The sequence below is a fragment of the Squalius cephalus genome (genome assembly GCF_949319135.1).
Source record: "Squalius cephalus genome assembly, chromosome: 20".
Classification (NCBI taxonomy): Eukaryota; Metazoa; Chordata; class Actinopteri; order Cypriniformes; family Leuciscidae; genus Squalius; species Squalius cephalus.
In genome coordinates, this window is record NC_137141.1 from 23,728,615 (window position 1) to 23,749,786 (window position 21,172).

A 21,172-nucleotide genomic window follows, 5' to 3' on the forward strand; every position below is an offset into this window, starting at 1 on the left:
TTTCCTTTTTCATCAGCTGAGCCGCTGACAGCTATTACAAGGAGACAACAATTATGGCAGGAAGTCAGCTGTTGCTCTTCTTCCATTAGCTTGCCATTAAAAATATCCTGTTTACTCGGCACTAGCAACATAACATGGGCATGAAAGGGGGAGTACGACTCCTGCAATACTTTACAAGTGTTTTGTAGCTGTTCAGCACAATGCTTGTAAATATTTGCGGGTAAGACTGTAAAGATGAAGGACAATAGGAAAATGAGAGAGTGGGTAGGAGTGACTATATTACTGTTTTTTTTGTTACACTTGAACAGTACCTTTTACAAACATGTTTAAAGTTCTATCCCCAAAAAGTGTCTCTTTAAACGTATCAAAACATTGATTTGTTAAACAAACGCTGAATCAAAATTACACTATTAAATAAATGTTGCTGTTTCCGGTCAGAGCATCCTAACTGACCCGACACAGCACATAATATCAATTGATAGTGTTAGTTTGGGGAGGGATACTGTGTATTTGTCCAACCAATGGCTGGTTGTGTTCGGGAAACCTGTTTAGAATTGGTCATTGTTGCAAACCCATTTGGTACCACTAGTGGCAATGTAATTACACACTTCACTGTTATGTTGTATGATTCAGTATGAGAGGTAGATGAGAAATAGACTCACTTTTGAGCTGTCTGTGCAGCCGGCAGCAGTGCAGGCTCTGAGCTGGTACATGTACTCCCGAAAAGGTCGGATTCCTCCCGCATCTGTGAAGCTATGATCGGTGCCACGGTAGCGCTCCTGTCCATCACGCAGGATCACATAGTGACTTATCTCACCTAACAGAGTACATAAAAACACACAGGGTCAAAAAATGGCTTCAACATTAATTCCACTCAGTGCAGTAGTGAAACCGTTGAACTAACTTTCAAATCACAACAGATTGGGTGGCAAGCCGTTTGATTAGCACACAGAGTGAAGTCCTAATGAGCAATCAGCATGTTTCTTTACATATTAAGTGGCACAGAAGTTCCCTAAAATGAAGCTTGTTATTCTCACTTAGTGTTTATGCGCATGTGAATTTTGTTCTTCATAAATTATTCTGCCGAGCTATGCAGATTACGCTTAATAACAGGCAGGTCTTCAGAGGAGAGATGATAAAACAATCAGCTAGTTCCACTCTGTCTGAGTCATATCATTACAGCCTGAAGAAAAAGCCTGCCATCCAGTTTGTTGGGGGAAATGTGAGTAAATCTTCTGAGAGTCACGACTTCAGGCGTGGATTACCCAAACTGATTCACTCCGTGATTAATCATTTACATAACCAAACGTTCTACTGAATAAACATATGACAATATTACCATGAGAGTAAGAAACTGCATTACTAGCAGTGGCATCTGGCAAAAAAAAAATTATGTGCTTTGATTTGAAGGGAAAAAGAAATCAAACTTTATAGGATTATTAATTAACAAATTGTGAAACTATAAAGAACATTTACATTTTCAAGAGGTTTCAAGTCTCAAGGACCTATCGTTCCTAAATATGAACTGTGCAATGTGCATTTTAGTTAGCTATTATACATTTCCAAGCTGGAAGCAATAACACTTAAAAATGAAGAAACATGATATCATAAATAGTCCAAAACTGTTGCTTTGTCCACTATATATACAGATATAAACAAACTGTGTGGATTTTGTGTACAAACTATGAGAAGATATTTAATGTGTAATTAATACAATTCTTAGCACATAATTCACTTATGATATTTGTAAACTGATATGTACTCTATATTGTAAATAAAATATATAGTATTATAAAAATTGGGACACCGAATTGATGTCATCAGGACCCAAAATCATTACATTATATTGTAAAAACATACAACATATTTCATAATGTGATTTCCCCCCACTTTCAAATCTTTTACTTCAATGAAAGGTTAGATTTTTGAAAAAAATTTGAATGAAAGATCAAAAGGATAAACAATGCAGATTTATTTTTTACAGCCATTTTTTATCATATTTACCAGGGATGCCTTTTTTTATTATTATTATTTATTTTATTTTATTAGGTCACTGGATTGGTTTCACTCAGCTATAGCGGGAATGGGATGTAATAAAAGTCAACACCACCTTTTTAAAATAATTACCATTGTTTTTTTTGGGGGCTGACCATTCAAGCTGGATGATGTCATCACGCAGGCCTACATGGCTCCAGTGAGGAGGAGGCACATCCCAGGGAACGTCTTCTTTAGTAGTGACACGAGAGGAGGGACTGAACCCACGGCCAAAGCTGTTCCAAGCACCAATTCTATACTCATAACTGGTGTAAGGGTCCAGTTCACTGTCTGAAATAACACACAAGAGAACACAGTCACACAAATACACCTATTCCTCACAATGTCCCTGAAACCTCGTTCTTGACAGCATCACAGGAGAGTCTCTAAAGTGTGTCAGTCTTCACACTAAAACAAGACTAAAGTTTAATGAGCAGCCAGGGACACTGTTTACTGTAATGCTTTTTGTTATCAGAAATACAGCAGTTTGTTGTATACATGTGTTTGGGGAGTCATGGGTGTAAATCTCCGAGATGGGTTTCATCAGACAGGCGGAGGCACTTCTATGAGTGACAGGATGAAAAATACCCTTCTCAGAGGACAAGACACAGTCTCACAACAAATTAAAGTTAACCAAGCAAACTTATTTACATACTAATTTATAAATAAAATAGACATATGTAAATGAGCAAACGCCGTCATTTTATATAATTTTTTTTAAGTAAAATTAAATTTGATTGTACATTAGGCAATACCAATTTATTATTTTCTTTTCTTTTGAAAATAAAAACTGAATATAATAGTAGTAGTAGTAATAATAATAAAGTTATAATTAATGAAAAAGGTTCATTTAAATTTTAATTGAAAACATGAAATATAATTTGTAACCCCTACTTCTGTAATTTTAAGATTTTCAACGAAAAAAATGTAGGGCGAATTGATTGGATTGTAAAAAGTGGGTGTTTCAAACTAGAATGGAGCAAAGTGGATTTTATAGGAGGGGTTGAAAAAAGAGAGATTGGTGCTGTCGAAAAAGAAGGTTTGTATGTAAAACAAACTTTTTTTCTACTGAAAAACATCATAATGTACAACAAGACCAGTGACACATTGTTAGATTTAAACAGGGTGAATTTGTATTTCATGATGACGTTAAAATACACAAAACCCCAAGGCCTCAAGGGTGTTTGCTACACAAAGTCAGGAGGAAGCGGAATCGTTCATATTTGTGTGGCTGGCAAATCAACTCTTGGGCAGCATTTGTCCGAGAGCACTCAGTGTCATCTTTCTCCGGGGTGCGGGTATGGGGGCGTGAGAAACATCTGGAGGAGTGCAGGGCCACGACAGGTTTATACGCTTCTGCCCAGATGGTGGCACAGCGCTGACTAGAATCACTCTCCTCGTGCCAGCCAGCCCCCTCAACTCCTGCATTAGTCTTGATTAAACAGACGTAACTAACCAAATAAATAACACCTCAGATGAGGTTGAGCCAGAACGAGGGGCCAGCACTCCCCCTGAAAACATTAATAAGAGTGTGAGTCAAGGGGGCGCTCTAAACACCTATCTTAAAGTTTTAATGATGACTTCGAAATAGCAGGTGAGATTTATGTCTCACAACAATTAATACACACTTAAGCATCTGTTCTTGTGAACACATGAAATGTGCAGATGTTTACAGTGTGAGGAACATTCCCAAAATGACTGACACTTTCCTTCTTGTGTGTGTATGGCATTCAGTTTGATGTCTTTACATAAAAGATGTTGGGCATATACTATTTCTTGTTTATTGAACACATTTGGCTCTCATCTGCAGGTTTGTTGCGTAAATTTACAGGGCTCTAGAAAAAATGTTCCTAGTTAGCTTTCTCTCCCCTGAGCCCAAATAAGGCTGTACCATAAAATGGACCCCCTTCACCCCTTCCTCTTGATGATGACTCTGCTTCTAGGGCTCTGAACTGGTTCAAGGAAACGAACAAAAACAGGAACATAAACAAAACTGAAAACTAAATCAGGTTTAAACGTACTGAACAGAAACGCTTATTTGAAATTACCATTAACCGGTTGTAGCAAGTTTTGTGTTCAGGGGAGGAGGAGGAGGCGGGAACCGGCGAACGTACAAACGTAACTTTAATATCATAAAATAAACAAACATAAAACGAAAGTAAAGCGGCAGCCCCTCATGGAAGACTGCCGCATAAACACAAACAAAACACAACGTAAAATAATCCAGGCCAGGTCCTTTCTCGTCCTTTACTGTTGTCACTCCTCGTTTTTCCATCCGGAGCTCCTCCGTGAGAAACTCGATACTGGTGTGACGTGCAGGTGACGCTCATAAGCAATTCCGCCACTGGCCTTGGGCTCTCAGCCCTGCCCTGCTTGCCACATAACCCCCCCCACGGCCTGCGAGGGGTGATGGGGTATGTGGCAATCAGGGCGGAGCTGAGAGCCATGGGCACAAAAGTTTATCCGAAGATATGTTACCATGGCAGGTTATATCCAGCATGGTGTGTTTTGAAACCAAAAGGTTAGAAAACTGCAGGTTAGTGTAGAACCGCTACTATTCAGGAAATTTAAAAAACGAGTTACAAGGTTTTTGACCAGCGAATGTCGGAGATTTGTGTTTTGTCTGTCATTAGAACGGTTGCATCTGAGGCAGTAAGGGCATCGCATTGAGTTATCATCAACTTACAGGTTACAAAGGTTATTGTACATTGTGGGCGCTTAGTTTTTACTGTCGTTTAATATATTTGGCAAAAAGCTTGTAATATAAAAGACGAAATGTTACGCACAGGCTGTATTGGCTATGACTCGACGGCAAATACTTGACTCACACTCTTTTCCGCTCCTCAAATACATAATTGAATAAAGAAAACAATGTACTTTTTTAAAGAACCAATCTTTCAGTTACCCTTGCACTGCAAACAAGCAGAGACAGTCTCAAATGAGACAGTCTCACACAAAATGTGTGAAGGACTTCATTCACGATTGAAGGATAGAGCTATTGTTTTGCCGACAGTTTGTGGATCCACTCGAGTTACGAGGTTTAGTCACAAGCTCTTAGTATAAAGTTCAATTCAAGCAAATTATAGGCAAATTTTTTTAATTAAAAATTAAAATCAAAATAATATTATTAACCTATATTTTTCCTAATCAAACCGTTTTCGGAACGATAATGTTACCAAAGACATGCATGAAAAGGAACGTTAAAATACTGATTCTGCTCGGAGTGAACCGATTAATAATTTTGTTTTTGTTTGTTTTTAAGCCCTGGCTGCTTCTAAATGAAAAAAAAAAAAATGAAAAAAAACATTTAACAGAAGAGGGTATGCATGCACACATATAATTGACTTATTTTGTATGCAATTCTTTTGCATTTTTGTGTTTTATTTTATTTATCTACGCTTTCCTTTTCTCAATTTGTAGTCAATTCTATTTTTCACAGACAAGGATGTATCCCCTGATCTGTGAAAAATATGACTAAAAATTATGAAAAAAAAAGAGTATGATTTGATAGAGCGCAGTTATTCTATTATTCCAGGTCAGTGTTATTTTAGTATTATTTATATGCTATTATAATTTTAACAATAACAACACTTTCAATTTCGCATATTTTTTTAATAAAAAGCGTTAAAAACAATTATTGAGGGTAAATTGACAAACATTGTTGACCTGTTTACCTGTGAAACTGTATCGGTTTGCCTCTCCACTGTATATCAGCTCCTCTGAGGATGGGCAGAGCTGGCTGTGGGCGGGAGTAGGAGGAGCTTCTGTTGGGGTGGCGGCAGTAGCAGAGGGAGATGGAATGTGCGCGGGGAACGGCTCGCCTGGTACCCATGTACAAATGGACTGCGCCGGGTCAAAATCGCACAAGCCGCAGAAAGCTCCCGCGACTGCCGACACAGGACACACCGTACTGGGGCGACATTTCTCCTAAAGGACACATACGCACACACACTCTCATTAGTGACAACAGTCATCAGACAACTGTTGTGTGTCAAAGTACCCCTGCCAGCGGGTGTGTATGGAGTCCTCTGTCTCAATAAATAGCATGGATGCCCCTTAATGACATAATTACAAGTTAATGACCGCCATCCCAGTTTTCTTTTCTTGGTCTCTTTCTTTTCCTCACGAGCTCAAGCTGGGTGCACGATGAGCTTGTGTTACAGCGAGCAAATCTGATTAATGAAGTGTGACTGTGAGTGCCTACTTCCTGAGGAGAGGAGCAGATACATCACTGCTCTGTGCCTCATTTTTCCAACCTCCACTTTAGACCATGGCAGCTTGAGTTTAAAACTCAACTACTTTACTAAAACACCTATCCAGTGAAGCTCTTTAACAGCTAATTCAGCGCTAAATCTATACGCTAATTATATATATATATCCACATGTTGTGTTCCACATTACAGTCTTTTCCTCTCTGTTTGCTGATAGTCTGATCCACATTGAACAGAAAATTTCTCTCTCAATCAGGCAGCTCTAATTTGATTGGCTGGCTATATGCCAGTATAATCAAATCAAAATCAAAGTATAATCAAAGTTGTGTTTACAAGGTACTGAACATCTACAATTAGTGTTTTTTAAGGTTAAATAATCAATTGATTTGCAAAAGTTTGCCAGGTTAGTGTTCTCATAGTTTGGTTTCAAACACTTTTAGCGTAGTACTAGTAACGTAGTAAATTTTTATATTTTCTGTTCCCATTTAACCTTAAATTACATTAAAAAATTTGTACACAAATTGCAACTACATCATTAGAAATATGTAATATTTACTGAATAACATATGTACTGAATATATTAAAATGCATGCAAATATATATATATATATATATATATATATATATATATATAATATAAAATAAATAAATATAATATATATATATATATATATATATATAATATATATATATATTTATTTATTTATTTTATATATGAAATTAAAGTATATTTTACTTTACCACAAATGCTTGTCAGTACATTAAGCAATTCAGAACCACATTTAAAAGACAGCAGAATTATGAAATTGCATATAAAGATGTACTTAAGTGGGTCAAAAAAGCACTCCAAAGTTCAACTAACTGCAGTACATATACATTTAAACTACAATACATTTTCATTTAATTACAATTAACATACAATTAAGTGTCCGAACACTACATTCAGTTCACACTTAAGCATATTTCCATAAGAAACTTAGCTTCCATAAAAAAAGCATGCTAAAGAGTACCGGTACTTCCTTTTCACAAGGGCTGATTTGAATATATTTTCAATTTCACTCTATTATAGTGACATCAATGATTTCAGATAAACCTGCACCTATACCTGACCTAAAAGCAGTTTCTCAATCAAAATGGTCTAAGTGGGCGGTTCTTTTTCAAAGGTCTGCAGTATGGACCAGACATTTAGTCAAAGGTCTCTCCATAATCTGTTTTGGAAAATTTGGGCATTGCTTTAACCTGAGTTTGAGAAACTGGCGTGACACTACAGAACAGCTTGAGGGCAAAGTCTCCACTAAGTCTTCATCCTGAAGAACTATTGCTGAAACAACATACAGTGAATATGTCACTCTGAGTGAAAGTGTTAATTACCAGGATGAGGATGCTGGCCGGGGCTCTGTCAGCACACACAGATGTGAGCGGATTGAAGCCCACTCCATTACAACACTCCTCCTCCTGATCAATCACCTCTGACCAGCAGCACTTCAGCGACGCCGTCCTGTTCTCCACCACGTGGACTTTAGACTCGCCGCTGGGACCTGTGCAGCACCAGGAAGTGGATGTGTTGATGTAGTGCTCTCCACAGCAGCTGAATCCTATGTAAAACAAATTTATATACATGAAAGATGTTGATACAAATTAGGGCTTTCACACTTGAAATAGTTAGCCCTGGTTTATTCAAATCCTGGGTTATCTTGCGTCACGTTTCACACTGCTCATAATTTTTCCGGGGTTAACAATTAATTCTGGGTATTCATAATCTGACATTTCACACTGTACATTGACTAAACATGACTGCAGTCAGCACATTTTTTGAACCACGAGTATAGCATCCAACATGTGGCCATTACAGCTCATTGGACATTTCCAGGCGACGTCAAAGAGCTGCATGTGCAGCTGACAAGTAAAAGATGCAGACGGCCGTGCAGCATGGGGAATCAGCTTCACCTGGCAACGTGGCCACTGTCTCCTCCCATCAGCCATCAGTGCTCAGCATCCACATCTGCATCCTCTCCTATTACCTCTAAAAGCATCACAGTGTTCTCAGAGGCCTGACTCAACATACACGCACCGGCCCTGCAAACACAGCTGTGAAAATACTAACTGCATTACACGACCGCTCAAAAGTTTAGGGTAAGTACGTTTTATTCGTTTTAAAAAAGTAATATTTTTATTCAGCAAGGACGCATTAAATGAATCAAAACGGGCAGTAAATACATTTTTGTTACAAATTATTTCCATTTCAAATAAATGCTGTTCTTTTGAACTTTCTGTTTATGTTATCTGTGATAAAAATTCACAAAATATGTTTTTACTGTATTTTTCATCAAATAAATGCAGCCTTGGTGAGCATAAGAGACCCTAAACTTTCGAACGGTAGTGTACTCAACATTCATTTTGAGAAAAACTTGCATTAATGCATATAAAGTTGTATTTTCAGAGCATCTACTGGAATAAGGACCAAGATGAAAGTGTTTTGAACAAACATTCTTTTTATGCAGTATGATTTGCAGTAAGTACAGTATCATGGCAGATGGAAGAAAGAATAGAATTTTCCAAAAAGTAGTTTAATATTCTTCTAACAGGAAGTGACTCCTGGTTTATTTCCTTGGGTAAACCATCACTACTATAATTACCATCAACCCCCAGTATGATAAATTGCTAATTGTTTAATACCCTAATCAGCGTTCATTCTTTGCACAGATAAACTGTGACAGCGCCATTAATTTAAATAGTAATTTCACTTAACGGCCAAAACGGCGCAGCAGATTTTTATGCAACGTTTTCTAGGGGCCGCATCCATCACATCTCTGCAGTGACATAAAGATGTCTGACGTGCTCTAACTCACTTAGGGACAGCAGATGTTGCAGAGCTGCATTTGGTGGCAATTCCCAGGGTGCATTACTTCAGCTCCAATGACTTGCAAATAAACAGCTCAACAATTTTTCCAAAATAGCTCTGCCATCACGTCCCATCCCTGCAGCGCTCCATTTTTCATGATATTTCATTTAAAGAGCAGTGAACTTTGACACCCTGACCTCTTGGCTGGGGATGTCCCTCTATTTTGTTCTCCGCGCTTAACCTTGGCCTGTCAGCTAAAACAATTCATTTTCCATCATCTCCATCTTTGTCGTGCCATGAAAAGGAACAGGAGGGAACATCACTGCCCTGCTAAATCTGGTGTAGGCCCGGCGCAAAAAACATGAGCACCCTTTTAGCTCACACTTTGTTTTTTCAAGCACCGCAAAATGATTTAGCTAATCTTCAGATTTATGATGGATTTGCATACATTCATTAGAGTGCGAGTGAACGCAGGCGAGCATAAGGTGCTTAGGCTGTGTGAATTAAGGTTCAATCACTTAATGATAAGTAAATATTTAGCATGCAATGAGCAACTGATAAAAATGTGTGCTGTGGCTTACGCAAGTCTTTGGACAAAAAAACTAAAACTTCGTACAAACAAAAGCACTTTTTTTGTTTTTTAAATGGCTGAGCACATTCAAAGTCATGCTCAGAGAGCAAAAGGACTATATAGTGCTTTGGATATTGGACATCTACGAAAAATAGATATGTTTCAGAAACTGTGATTTTTTACTTTTTTCTTTCAAATGATCATTTGCAAGTGAACTCGTTTATTAGTTGCATGTTACATGGTACATTATTATGTATTTATCCTGGTTAAATAGAATTTACTTTAGCCACTGGAGGCACAGAAAAAGTAAATGTGCCAAAAGCTATCAAATGTTCGGGTGACGTAATGATATAATTGTTGATGTAATGTTAGCTATATTAACAGGACAGCTTTGAGTGTCATTGTCTGGAGCTGATGTGCTTTTTGGCGACTCACAACAAACTCTTGTTCGCATATAATCTTGTACTGTATATTCCTTGTCGTTCGTTCGTCATCTTAACTTTATATTTCAGTGAAGCATTATTTTGTTTAACTTCAGCTATGATAAAGAGACATGCACTCTTGCATTGCGTGTTCGTGCATTTTGGGTTGGCGAAGCTTTAAGAGAGGGGTGTGTTTGTTTGGGTTGATTTCAAATATCAACAATGTTTCTCAGAAATCTCTTATTGCACCTTTAACTGTTAGCATATACAACTTTATAAAATGTGTGTAAAAAAAGTATTAGGAGCCATTCACACAATGTGTTTTTGCGTAAAAAAAAGTCGAACTTCTTGAGTGTCTCATGTTTAGAACGCTGTGTCATGCAAAAGATGTGAGTAAAACAGTCAAACACGTCAATATAGTGTTTAAAAAGGGAAAACTATGGAAAAGCAATGCAGTGGGATGTAATAATGCATTCTCTGTGAACTGTTTTTCCTTTTATTCAAACAGTAGTAGTTGTATATAGGTTTTGGCTTAGGGTCAGGATGAGGTCCCCAAAAAAACAACAACAACAACAACAACAACAACAACCCAGTGACATTTAAAAGTACCATTTGTTGTGTTTCGGACATGTGCATTTAAAGTTTTATGTTCAAGCTTAAACCTCCCCCTTCTGATCCTCCTTTCAGTTCCCCCAAAGAGCAGTGAAAATATTACTGCTGCCCAAGCACTTTCTGTCACATGCAACCGCGGCCAATGGATGAAACGAAGAAAGTCAGTTTAATGTGCTGTTCTTTCACCTCTCCCTCAGGAACACCTGGAATAAATAAATGAATAAAACCAATGTTTCTCACGTATGGAGCAGAAACAACGTAACCTTGGCATCTGTTTTCAGGCCTTCCCGCTTGGGTCTCTCCAGGAAAAAGATGGAAAGCTTTTCTAATATTAAACTAAGCCCTAAAGCTCTTGCCTGATCATAAGCCTTATTTTTCCCGTGATTTTCCTCTGACCATTTCTTCTTTCTACAGTCTTTATTCAAATCTCCCTCTTGCTCATTCTCTCTCCTCCCCCATCATGAGTGGACACACCCCCTACTGCTGATTGGCTACAAGGGTCCGATCCACTTTCACCGTTTCTCAGAAATTGCTTACTGCACCTTTAATGCATTAGTTAACGTGCTAACAATTAACTAATTAACTAACTAACAACACTTTTTTTTTTACAGCATTAATTAATCTTTAATTAATTTATACATATGTTAAAGTGCACACAAGCATTTTCACATTAAAACATGAATCTCTGTCTGGATTTTCCAAACCAATGCTTTTTTGTATATATTCACATTAAACAAGATTTAAAAATTTAACTAAAACATGACCTAATTTTAATGTATAAAACTACTATACCACTAACTCTGTTATTAAAACAACTCTAAAACATCAAAAGCGTCACCATCAGTGGTCCGACACTACTAGTCCCATTCAATACGTGCAAAGCATTAGGAATCTGTACTTTGTGATTAGTAGTTGAGCCATGCAAAATGCTTTAATTGCTCAAGCCTATTAACTGAGATTATTAGCAGTGAGTAAGGTAAGAAAAGCTATCATCATAACTGTTGAAAGAAAATGGTCTTAATCTGTATGATCTCCAATCTGTCTCAGCAAAAAAAAAGATCCAGGCGTGTGTTCGGAATAATTCCCTCTCTGGCATTCATGTCTTGTCATTTGCAAGACAGCTTTGGCAGAACAATATGAGGACATATGAGCCATGATGAAGCGCTCGTGCAGTAACAAATACAACGCAGACACTGACGCATTCAGCCACCGGGATCATTTCCACTCGCAAATGGTCATTGTGTCCTTGAGAACATATTTAATTATTGCACTTTTTTGACATCGTCACAGCCATTTCCACACCCACTCTTATGATCTCTCTCTCTCACACACATACACAGCTCTAAAGCTTTTAACACTTAAATGGTGTAAAATATTCAGATTTAACCTTGAATGTGATTCAGGCACTGTGCTTTTAAGCAGAGCTCTGTACATAAGCAGATATTAAAAGATCTCTCTGTACGACACCAAGCCTCCAGATGCAAAGAACCCTGTAATCCAAATCTAAACTTTAAACAGGACAGCGGGACATGCACAGTAATACCCTGTATTACTCAAGGCTATTGTCTAAACTGTTTCCCATGTCTCAAATGGAAAAATTCAGAAGACTGGATTGGATTTAGACAGTTTAAAGGCTCTTGTAACTTGTCATGGAGGATGATGAAATGTTCCACAGTTCCCCTTCAAACAAATGTCATTGTTTCTGTAACTAGTTTGAAATCTTGGTTATATGCCAGGTTATAATTAAGCAACATTGTTAATATTCTGATGATTGTGATGTGCTTTTTATTTGGTCATTATATTTTCTAAGACTGTGTTATAAAACTGTGTTAGAGTTGGTAAGTTCATTTGCTAGAATCAGTTCAAACGGTATGTTTCAATGAATAGATTCAAAACTCCGATTCAATAATTTGGTTGCTTCATTACTAAAAAAGGTTCACAGATTTTATTTTTTGTATTCAAAATAATTACCACTCTTTTTAGTGAAAATAGAATTTAAAAGTTTTTTTCTTTTTTTTCTTGTGTTTTAGTTATTTCATTAAACACACAGAATCTTAAAGGGGGGGGGGGGGTGAAATGCTATTTCATGCATACTGAGTTTTTTACACTGTTAAAGAGTTGGATTCCCATGATAAACATGGACAAAGTTTCAAAAATTAAATTGTACGTTTGAAGGAGTATTTCTGTTCCGAAAATGCTCCTTCCGGTTTGTCACAAGTTTCAGAAAGGTTTTTTTTCGAGTATGGGCCTGTGTGACGTCAGATGGGGCGGAATTTCCTTATACGGGTCCTAAGGGCACTTCTCCGGAAGGACGCGGGCGCGCGCGCAACCGTAGACCAGAGCAAGAGAGCGAAAGCAGTACGCCCATCAAAGCGCTATGCTCGGCTTTAGGGAAGTCAATGTCACCAAAGAAGTGGGTTTTTGGTTGCCAGGGCAAGACAACCCTGCACAGATTCCCAAAGAACCCAGCGTTAAGGGACCAGTGGATGGAGTTTGTTTTTCCAGAGCATCAACAGAGTTGTGCAAGACTGTTTGTTCCCTGCATTTCGACGATGATTGTTTTATAAACAAAGCCCAGTTCGACGCCGGATTCGCGACGATCGTCTAATGCTTAAGGATTATCCCAACGATAAAGGTTCACGGTCGTGCGTTGGAACCGCAGGCGGTGAGTAAAACTGCTTTTCTGCTTCAAATGTCTGAGTGTTGTTAGCTATCGGCGCATAAGCACAGCTTTAGCACCGCTCACACGGCACGCCTCCAGCCGCTCGGTTTTTTCCGGAAAGACTCGGTACAGCCTATCTTTCTTTTATAAATATAATAAAACTAAAGACTTTTTGGAGATTTGAAGGATGCAGTACTACTCTATAGGTACTCAAGATTAACATGAGATTGACTGAAAATGAGTGTTTCACCCCCCCTTTAATGAAAACAATGGCTGTATTCCAACAGATTTTCAGTAAATGAGCATAAGAGTATTTAATCATTTAGATTTGTAGGTATTATGTTAATACCAAATATTAATAAATAATGTAATATAATACATATTTTTTTTATTTAATTATTTTTATTTTTAACACAAACCATGTCTATGATGCTATGAAATTTGGTCTAAAAAAGTGTTTATTGTCAAACAAAACTCTGTAATCATTCTAACTACTAGAGACTTCGTATGGCAAATAATGCTGGTCTAAATTGATTTATTATTTGACTTATTGATCGATCGATTGTTTCTTTAGTGATTTATACACTGTGCCCAAAAGGTGACAATGTTAATTTTCTTTTGTAATTTGACTAATAGCAGTTGTTTTTGAGACTGGTTCAGAGATTGGTTCACAGGCAGCTTTTCAAACAGCTGATGGCTGTCTCTAACAATTCCATCTCCACTGCGCCGGAGCGCTGCGAGTCCTGACAGGGTAGAGTGTAATGTGTGACAGATCGCACTTTAGGGACCTGGTAATCACATTTCCATCGGCCATCAGCTGGATCTCAGTGGGACATCCTCAGAAAACTGCCTGTGATTCTATTTACACAATCTGGAGGAGCACATGCAGCTTAAACACAATGTCACTGCATTTCTGAGTTCAGAAATACAATAAAAAATAACTGTTTTCTATTTTAATATATTTTCTAATGTCATTTGTTCTTGTGATGGTAAAGCTGAATTTTCATCATCATTTCTATTAGTCATCCAGTCTTCAGTGTCACATGATCCTTCAGAAATCATTCTAATATGCTGATTCGATGCTCAAGAAACATTAATGATTATTATCAATGTTGTTGGCCAAACTTTTTGTGGAAATAAAAATACAATTTTGTGATACCAATTTTTAGGATTCTTTGATTAATAGAAAGTTCAAAAGAGCTTGATTTATTAGAAATATTCTAAATGATTTTACTATCACTTTTGATCACTTTAATGCATCCTTGCTGAATAAAAGTATTAATTTCCCAATGTCATGTTTGATCTGCGTTTGTGCTTTGCTTGAGTTTGACTTTGTGTTTGTGTTTGATTTGCACTGTTCCCAGTTCAGTTTCCTGTGTTAGTTGATCAGTTACCATGGTTTTTGATTTGCCCTGATGTGTTATACCTGTGTCGTGTTAATTATCTGGTTTGGTCACTAGCGTTTCCCTGTGCATTTATAGAACTGTGTTTCATTCTTTGTAAGATCTCATCAGAAAAAAAGCTGGTTATTCTGTTTCCTGTGTATTTGTTTCCTGCATAGCCTAAGAAGTGTGTTCCTGAGTTTATTCTGATTAAAAAGGAAACTGCTTGTGAAGAGATCCAGCTCTTTTATTTTCCACCTTTTATTTCCCACCCAAACCTTTGAACAGTAGTGTATATAATTTTTTGATGGAAGAACTGCCTATAGTTATTAATAATAATAATAATAATAATAATAATACACACAATTACTTACAAACATAAGCATATCTTATGTTTCTGGTATTTTATAAGAAAAATCAGACTAGCGAGGCCATGCATTACAGTGATTTCATCATGGTTAAGGCACTATGCTTCAAGTTGAATATGACAACACCCCTTCACTGTGGTAAAATCCCTGTAACACCTGGTCTCACATATCATCAACATCAAAAATAAGCAAAATATGCAGCTACTCTATATCCCTAATAAAGCTAATTAAACACCCAAAGCTTTTACTAAATACATGTTTGTCTACAGCACATTGCAGTTCTGACTCACACTGCATCCTTCTACCCCAATAGAAGAGGATACCAGCTCATGACATATGCTGTGTTATCTGTCCATTAGCTTATATTTGCAGAGACACTCACCGCTGGTAAAAGAGACAGAACCTTGAGGTGAGTTGGGGTGTCTTTATCAAGGTTAAGTAGCTCATTCAATAATAGAGCAGGCTGACAGCGTCAGGAGCCAGCGTGGAGCTCGCGGCGTGAGCCCTCAGCATCATGAACCAGCGGTGTGGCTACCAGGCAAATGGCCTTTAGTTATCCTAACGGTACTATCCATCATAACATATGCTCTCCCCAGGATGCTCTCTTTAATGAGCGATGACTTCTTCATCTGCCTTATTTCAGTAAGATGAAGGAATGAAGAGAATTTCAAGGTAATGTGAGCGAGCACTGTGGCGTTCAGTGATTTAATCTAGAGAAAAATGTTTCTGCTAGCTTCTGAAATAACTCCAGGTATGTAGTAAAATTAGTGAAGTGATTAAGCTTCCTCAAAAAAAAAAAAAAAAAGCAAAAATACAAAAACAGCTTTGAAAAACTGTATATCAAGGACAGGGTGATTAACCAAAGCTTAAAAATGTTTACTGGACCCAATCCCAGTATGCTACCGAAGCCACCTAACGACTTATAGACTGTTTGTGTTTGATAAATACACTGGTGCCACTGACCTCATGGTGGCCATTAGTTCTGTTGCATCCTGGGAGCCTGCTGTGGGCTTGGCACAGCTCTGGTTGGTGTTTAGATAGACTCAGCTCCATCATCCAGCCTGACAAAGATGGCTGACACCAGGGCCAGTGCCCATCCAGCCCATCTGTGCCCAGGTGCCCACTTTAGTGGGGCACTGCGGGGGAGCCTGGGTGACCCCAAGAGGGTTCAGCTCCTCTGACACTCCTCCACAGTGTCATTAGAAAGTCACTAAGGAGTGAGGGCTAAACTTAGCTGCAAAGAAGTGGCCATTCGTGCTTTGCCCCATTTAAAGTTAGTGCCACATTTTAGTTTTGAATCAGGAGAGGATTTAAGGCTCGAAATAAAGGCATTCCGAACAGTAACAAGCGGCTATGATAAATGGATTGTTCTATGATAAGTGTAATGGGGGACATGCAAAAATGCTAATCAAACTGTGCCATCAATAGTATTTACTTCCAGGGGTTATGACAAATTACGTTCACTCCGCACCGCGTACATACTCTGGTCTGGAACACCACAAACACAGACAACTCTTTTCAACATTGATAATAATAGGAAATGTTTATTAAGAACTAAATAAGCATATTAGAATGGTTTTTGAAGGATCGTGTGACACTGACAACTGGAGTAATGGCTGCTGAAAATTTGCCGTCACATGAATAAATCACATTTTAAAATATATTAAAATAGAAAACAGTAAATTGTAATAATAACATATTTCACAATATTACTGTTTTACTATATTGTTGATTAAATAAATGCAGCCTTGATGAACATAAGGGATCTCATTGACCCCAAACATTTGAACAGCAATGTACAATACAACACACTTATTATAATTCAACATTGTTCTGCAAGCATGCTTCTGGACGCTCACCTGATACATGTTTATGGGGCCTTCCTTGGTCGGCATCCCCACAGCACACCGCCTCTCTAGGGACCAGCTGTCCTCCACAGCACTGGGAGCTGAAGCCATCATAAAGACGGCCCCCACAGCAGATCTGTCCGGCTCCAGAGCCGTAAGGACTCCCACCACAGCACGAGTCCCCGAGACCGACAGATACACGCCGTTCCACCGAGTCCGCCGAGTCTGGACAACAGACCTCTCCTACAAAACACGTATAGAACAATATACTGTAAAAAAATCAATGCTCAGAAAATAAGCAATATTGAGATTTGTGCAACCTAACTTGAATTCACATTTGACTGTGTTAAGGCTGAATGCAGTACATACCTGGTGGGACCAGTATGTAATATCCTCCACAGCACTGGTATTGAGACAGAGGCTGGACAAACTGACCTCCACAACACACACTCCCAGAATCCTTTGAAGCTGGAACATAGCGCTCTCCACAACACTGATGGGACTGATTTAGGCTGTGAACGGCACCTGCACAGCACACCTGCAACAATAAAACACATACACAGATAAAGTTTGCAAAAATATCTGCAATTCAAATACATCATCCACACAAGTTTTCACTCCTCAAGACAATTAAGAAGTAAAGAGGTGGCAATGCTTCAGCCCTGAGGGCCCGCAGAGGCATGTGAGTGCAGGTAGAAATCCAGCCCACCTCTTTGCTCCACAGCGGTGGGCTATATTTAGCCGGACTCCACTGCCTACTTTGGCGAGAAATCAGGACAGGATAGATTCTCTACAACGCTGAGATGATACTCTCGTGGCGTCTGAAAAATCTGTATTGCCCTGAGCCACTGACATTGTCCTTACCTTCTGGCCCAGCTTCCAGTAGAAAAATGGCATACAGTAAATACCTCCTCTGCTGTGCCTTTGAGAGGTCTGAACTTTTGAACCTACTTGAACCCGGTTTATCAAACTCCTGAGAATTAACCACTATGTGTTAAGACAGTACAAAATAAAGCTTGGGCATACGGTACATAATTGCCATCAAACCACAATTTTAGACAGGGTAAAGTACATTAACAAGGGTTGTCAAGCGATTAAAGTCCAAATTATATGTATTATCGAAAAAGAAAATCCATTGGATGTTGATTGGATGAAGGCAGAGTGTGAGATTGCAGTCAATTGTAAATAGACTAATAGGACTTTAAATGGACTAAATGATTGGAGAAGTCTGTCATTTCACCAAAAAATTTTGATGTGAAGATATGAATAAAATGGGGAAAAAACATGAATGAATCTTCCACAATAAGACTAATAACATGCATTTATAACATAGATGGGAGGAATACAATTTTATGCCAAATATAAACATTTTAATCAATCAAATTAATTGTATATACAGTATCAATATTTGCTGGGGGGAATTTAGTGTTGGACAACAAGGGGTCTTAAATGGTTGACAATCGATAGTCCAGCTTAAATTTTCCTTGACAATAGGAGCATCCCTTATTACAGAAAAGTCTTTTTTTAGATAAAACTTTTATAATTAAAACAACACATTACATTGACATTCCTAATTATACCGTACATGACATTTCCTAGTGGCACTAATACAAAATCAAACAAACCACCTTTCACAATGTTTTAAACTTTAGATAATGCTGAATTCAAGACGAGCTCCATTAACACATGATCACTAGTGTATAATGTTGCCTCTGTAAAACTCATTTTTCTACTATACTGCTTTACAGCTTTGAGAGCTCTTGTCCTTATCTGAGTTGTGTTCTCTTTGTGAGCTTGTCTCTAGTGTATTACTGTCTGATTTAAGCTGGTGGAGACGTATGGCCTGTGTTTGCTTGCCAAGTTGGCTGTATTTCAATAACACCAGGATGGCAGCAATTGCAGAAGACAAGTTAATCTGTTTACTGAAAACAATCACAGGGACTGTACTTCATAGATAAATACCAGCCACTCAAACTGATACATACGGCACCATTTCTTCATGGAATAGTTTACGAGCTAAACTAATGGTCTAAGTGTAACACTTTAAATGAGGTTTCTCTGTAGTTACCTGTGTCTCGGGCTTATAACAGGTCTTGCCGCAGAAGTCTTTTTCTGCAGGGCACTCCAGGTACGAGCAGCGAGTCTGAGAAGGAAACACTTGCTGGGATTTCAGCTCCTCACACCACTGCAGAGTCCTTCGCCAAACGTCATATCCTCCCAGAATGCCATTGGGCTGACCAGGTGACAGCCATTCTAGTTTAACTGATCTAACACACACAGTATACAGACACAGCACAGATAAAACACTTTCACAAATATTGCTCACCACTTGGTGTATATTGTCAAAGTTAAACAGTCTGGTTATATCTCACACTTTGTTTTTATTCTATCACTGTCAAGGGGAAGAAGCATGTAATATAATAGAAAAAATTGTGATAATCGCCTCATTATGTAGCAGTTTCTACAACTTACTAGAGCCAAATAGATAGTGCTGAGCAGTATGAGTTATGATGTGTGTCATCTTTTCTTTTTCTGATGTACTTCTTGTATTGATTTTCCTCTCCACTCATCATGCAGAAGCTGGCTTTCCACAGAAAAGCACAATTTTTGTTCACTACTGCTTGGTTTGAGATACTAGATCAAATATTGAGACAGGTACCATGTCATTAAAAATGAGATTTTTAAGATATTAAGATAATATTAGATATTTATATTACATTTATATTTATATTATTTATATCTTGTTTATACTACAAGAATTACATGGTACCACAATTTAAACATTTTGTGATATTTAGTAGTAGTAACAGCAACATTTAGCAACATTAGCCCCTTTTGCACAGCAATCCCGGTAAATTACCGTAAAATTGCCAGAACGACTTTACCGGTAAATTAAAAAATGTGCTGTTCACACAAGCAACAGCGCTCTGGCATTTTACCGGTAACAGGCCATTCACACATTAGTTACCAGTAACCTGTACCAGTAACCTCCAAAATACCAGTAACCTCTGTGATGATGTCATTAACCAGAAGTGACCTCTAAAGTTGGTGACAAATCTCTTCATCCGCCCGGACGAGGAGAAGCGCTTTAGTTTTGGTATCACTCCAATTTGAAGACATTTGTAAACAGTGCTGACTGAGTAAACGCGTCATCTGCGCCCAGAGCCGTTGCAATTTCAGCGGCTTCTGATTGGCCCAAATCACTTCTTACGTCAGCGCATGCTGACCTCGTACGTGCAAAATACCGGTAAACTTCGGTAATTTATTGGTAATGTAAACTTCCCTTACTAGTAAATTGCTGGAACAAATTTACCGGTATATTTGAAAAGGGGCTTGTTCACAGTTCACATATGACGTGTTACCGGTAATTTATCAGTAAAGACTGTATGTGTGAAAGGGGCTATTGTGTTTCTATATTGTATCATATATTACCAGTGTTGGGGGTAATGCATTACAAGTAACGCGAGTTACGTTATCAGATTACTTTTTTCAAGTAACTAGTAAAGTAACAAATTACTTTAAATTTACAACAAAATATCTGAGTTACTTTTTCAAATAAGTAACTCAAGTAACCCAAGTCATTTATTTACTGATTTACTGTCCCCATGTTGAGAGAAATAGTGAGTAAGTGCAGAGGTGTTGTGTGCGCTGTGTAAACATGATGGTTATTTTAGTTTTAGACTTAATGCGAAGATGCATTTACTCATCTCACTTGCACAAAAACTGATTGGGTATTCCTCAAAATGAATCGAAACTGTAAAATGCAAACTTGCAATAATTAAATGTTTAATTACACAAATATACACTTTATTAACCAATGTCTTTGTTGCTGACCTTTGATGATCCAACTCAACCATACGAATAAGCAAAAATGACTTTAGATAAACATCACATTTCTGTTTCATTTTTTTATTGCTGAAATAAGTGTTGAACTTTCTTCTCCTGCATTGTATCTTCAGCGATCCGGAATGGCAGCACAGCAGCACAGCTGAAAGGTTTGTTTGAGCTGTGCCCTCTACTGTACAGACGTGAATTTACATTTCCTCCAGCCTGAGGCTTATTTGTTGCTGTTTTTTTGTTGTTAAAAAACAAAACAAGCAAGCCCAGGCCAGATAGTAATGAAAAAAAGTAATGAAAAAAGTAACGTAATGCATTACTTTCCATAAAAAGTAATTAGTTCCATTTTTAGGGAGTAACGCAATATTGTGAAGCATTACCTTT

The 21,172-nt window shown here is 38.0% G+C and overlaps 1 protein-coding gene across 1 annotated transcript in view; it reads right to left on the reverse strand.

Annotated features, from left to right (window-relative positions):
• The window catches only part of ush2a (Usher syndrome 2A (autosomal recessive, mild)), a 210,294-nt gene that overhangs the window by 48,548 nt on the left and 140,574 nt on the right, over positions 1–21,172 (reverse strand). The window contains exons 48-54 of the mRNA XM_079853829.1: positions 19,020–19,218; positions 17,321–17,489; positions 16,964–17,194; positions 7,617–7,840; positions 5,709–5,961; positions 2,128–2,325; positions 663–817 (exon numbers count right to left, since the gene is read on the reverse strand). Coding sequence (XP_079709955.1) covers positions 663–817; positions 2,128–2,325; positions 5,709–5,961; positions 7,617–7,840; positions 16,964–17,194; positions 17,321–17,489; positions 19,020–19,218 — 1,429 coding nt within the window. The remainder of the gene's footprint in view (positions 1–662; positions 818–2,127; positions 2,326–5,708; positions 5,962–7,616; positions 7,841–16,963; positions 17,195–17,320; positions 17,490–19,019; positions 19,219–21,172) is intronic.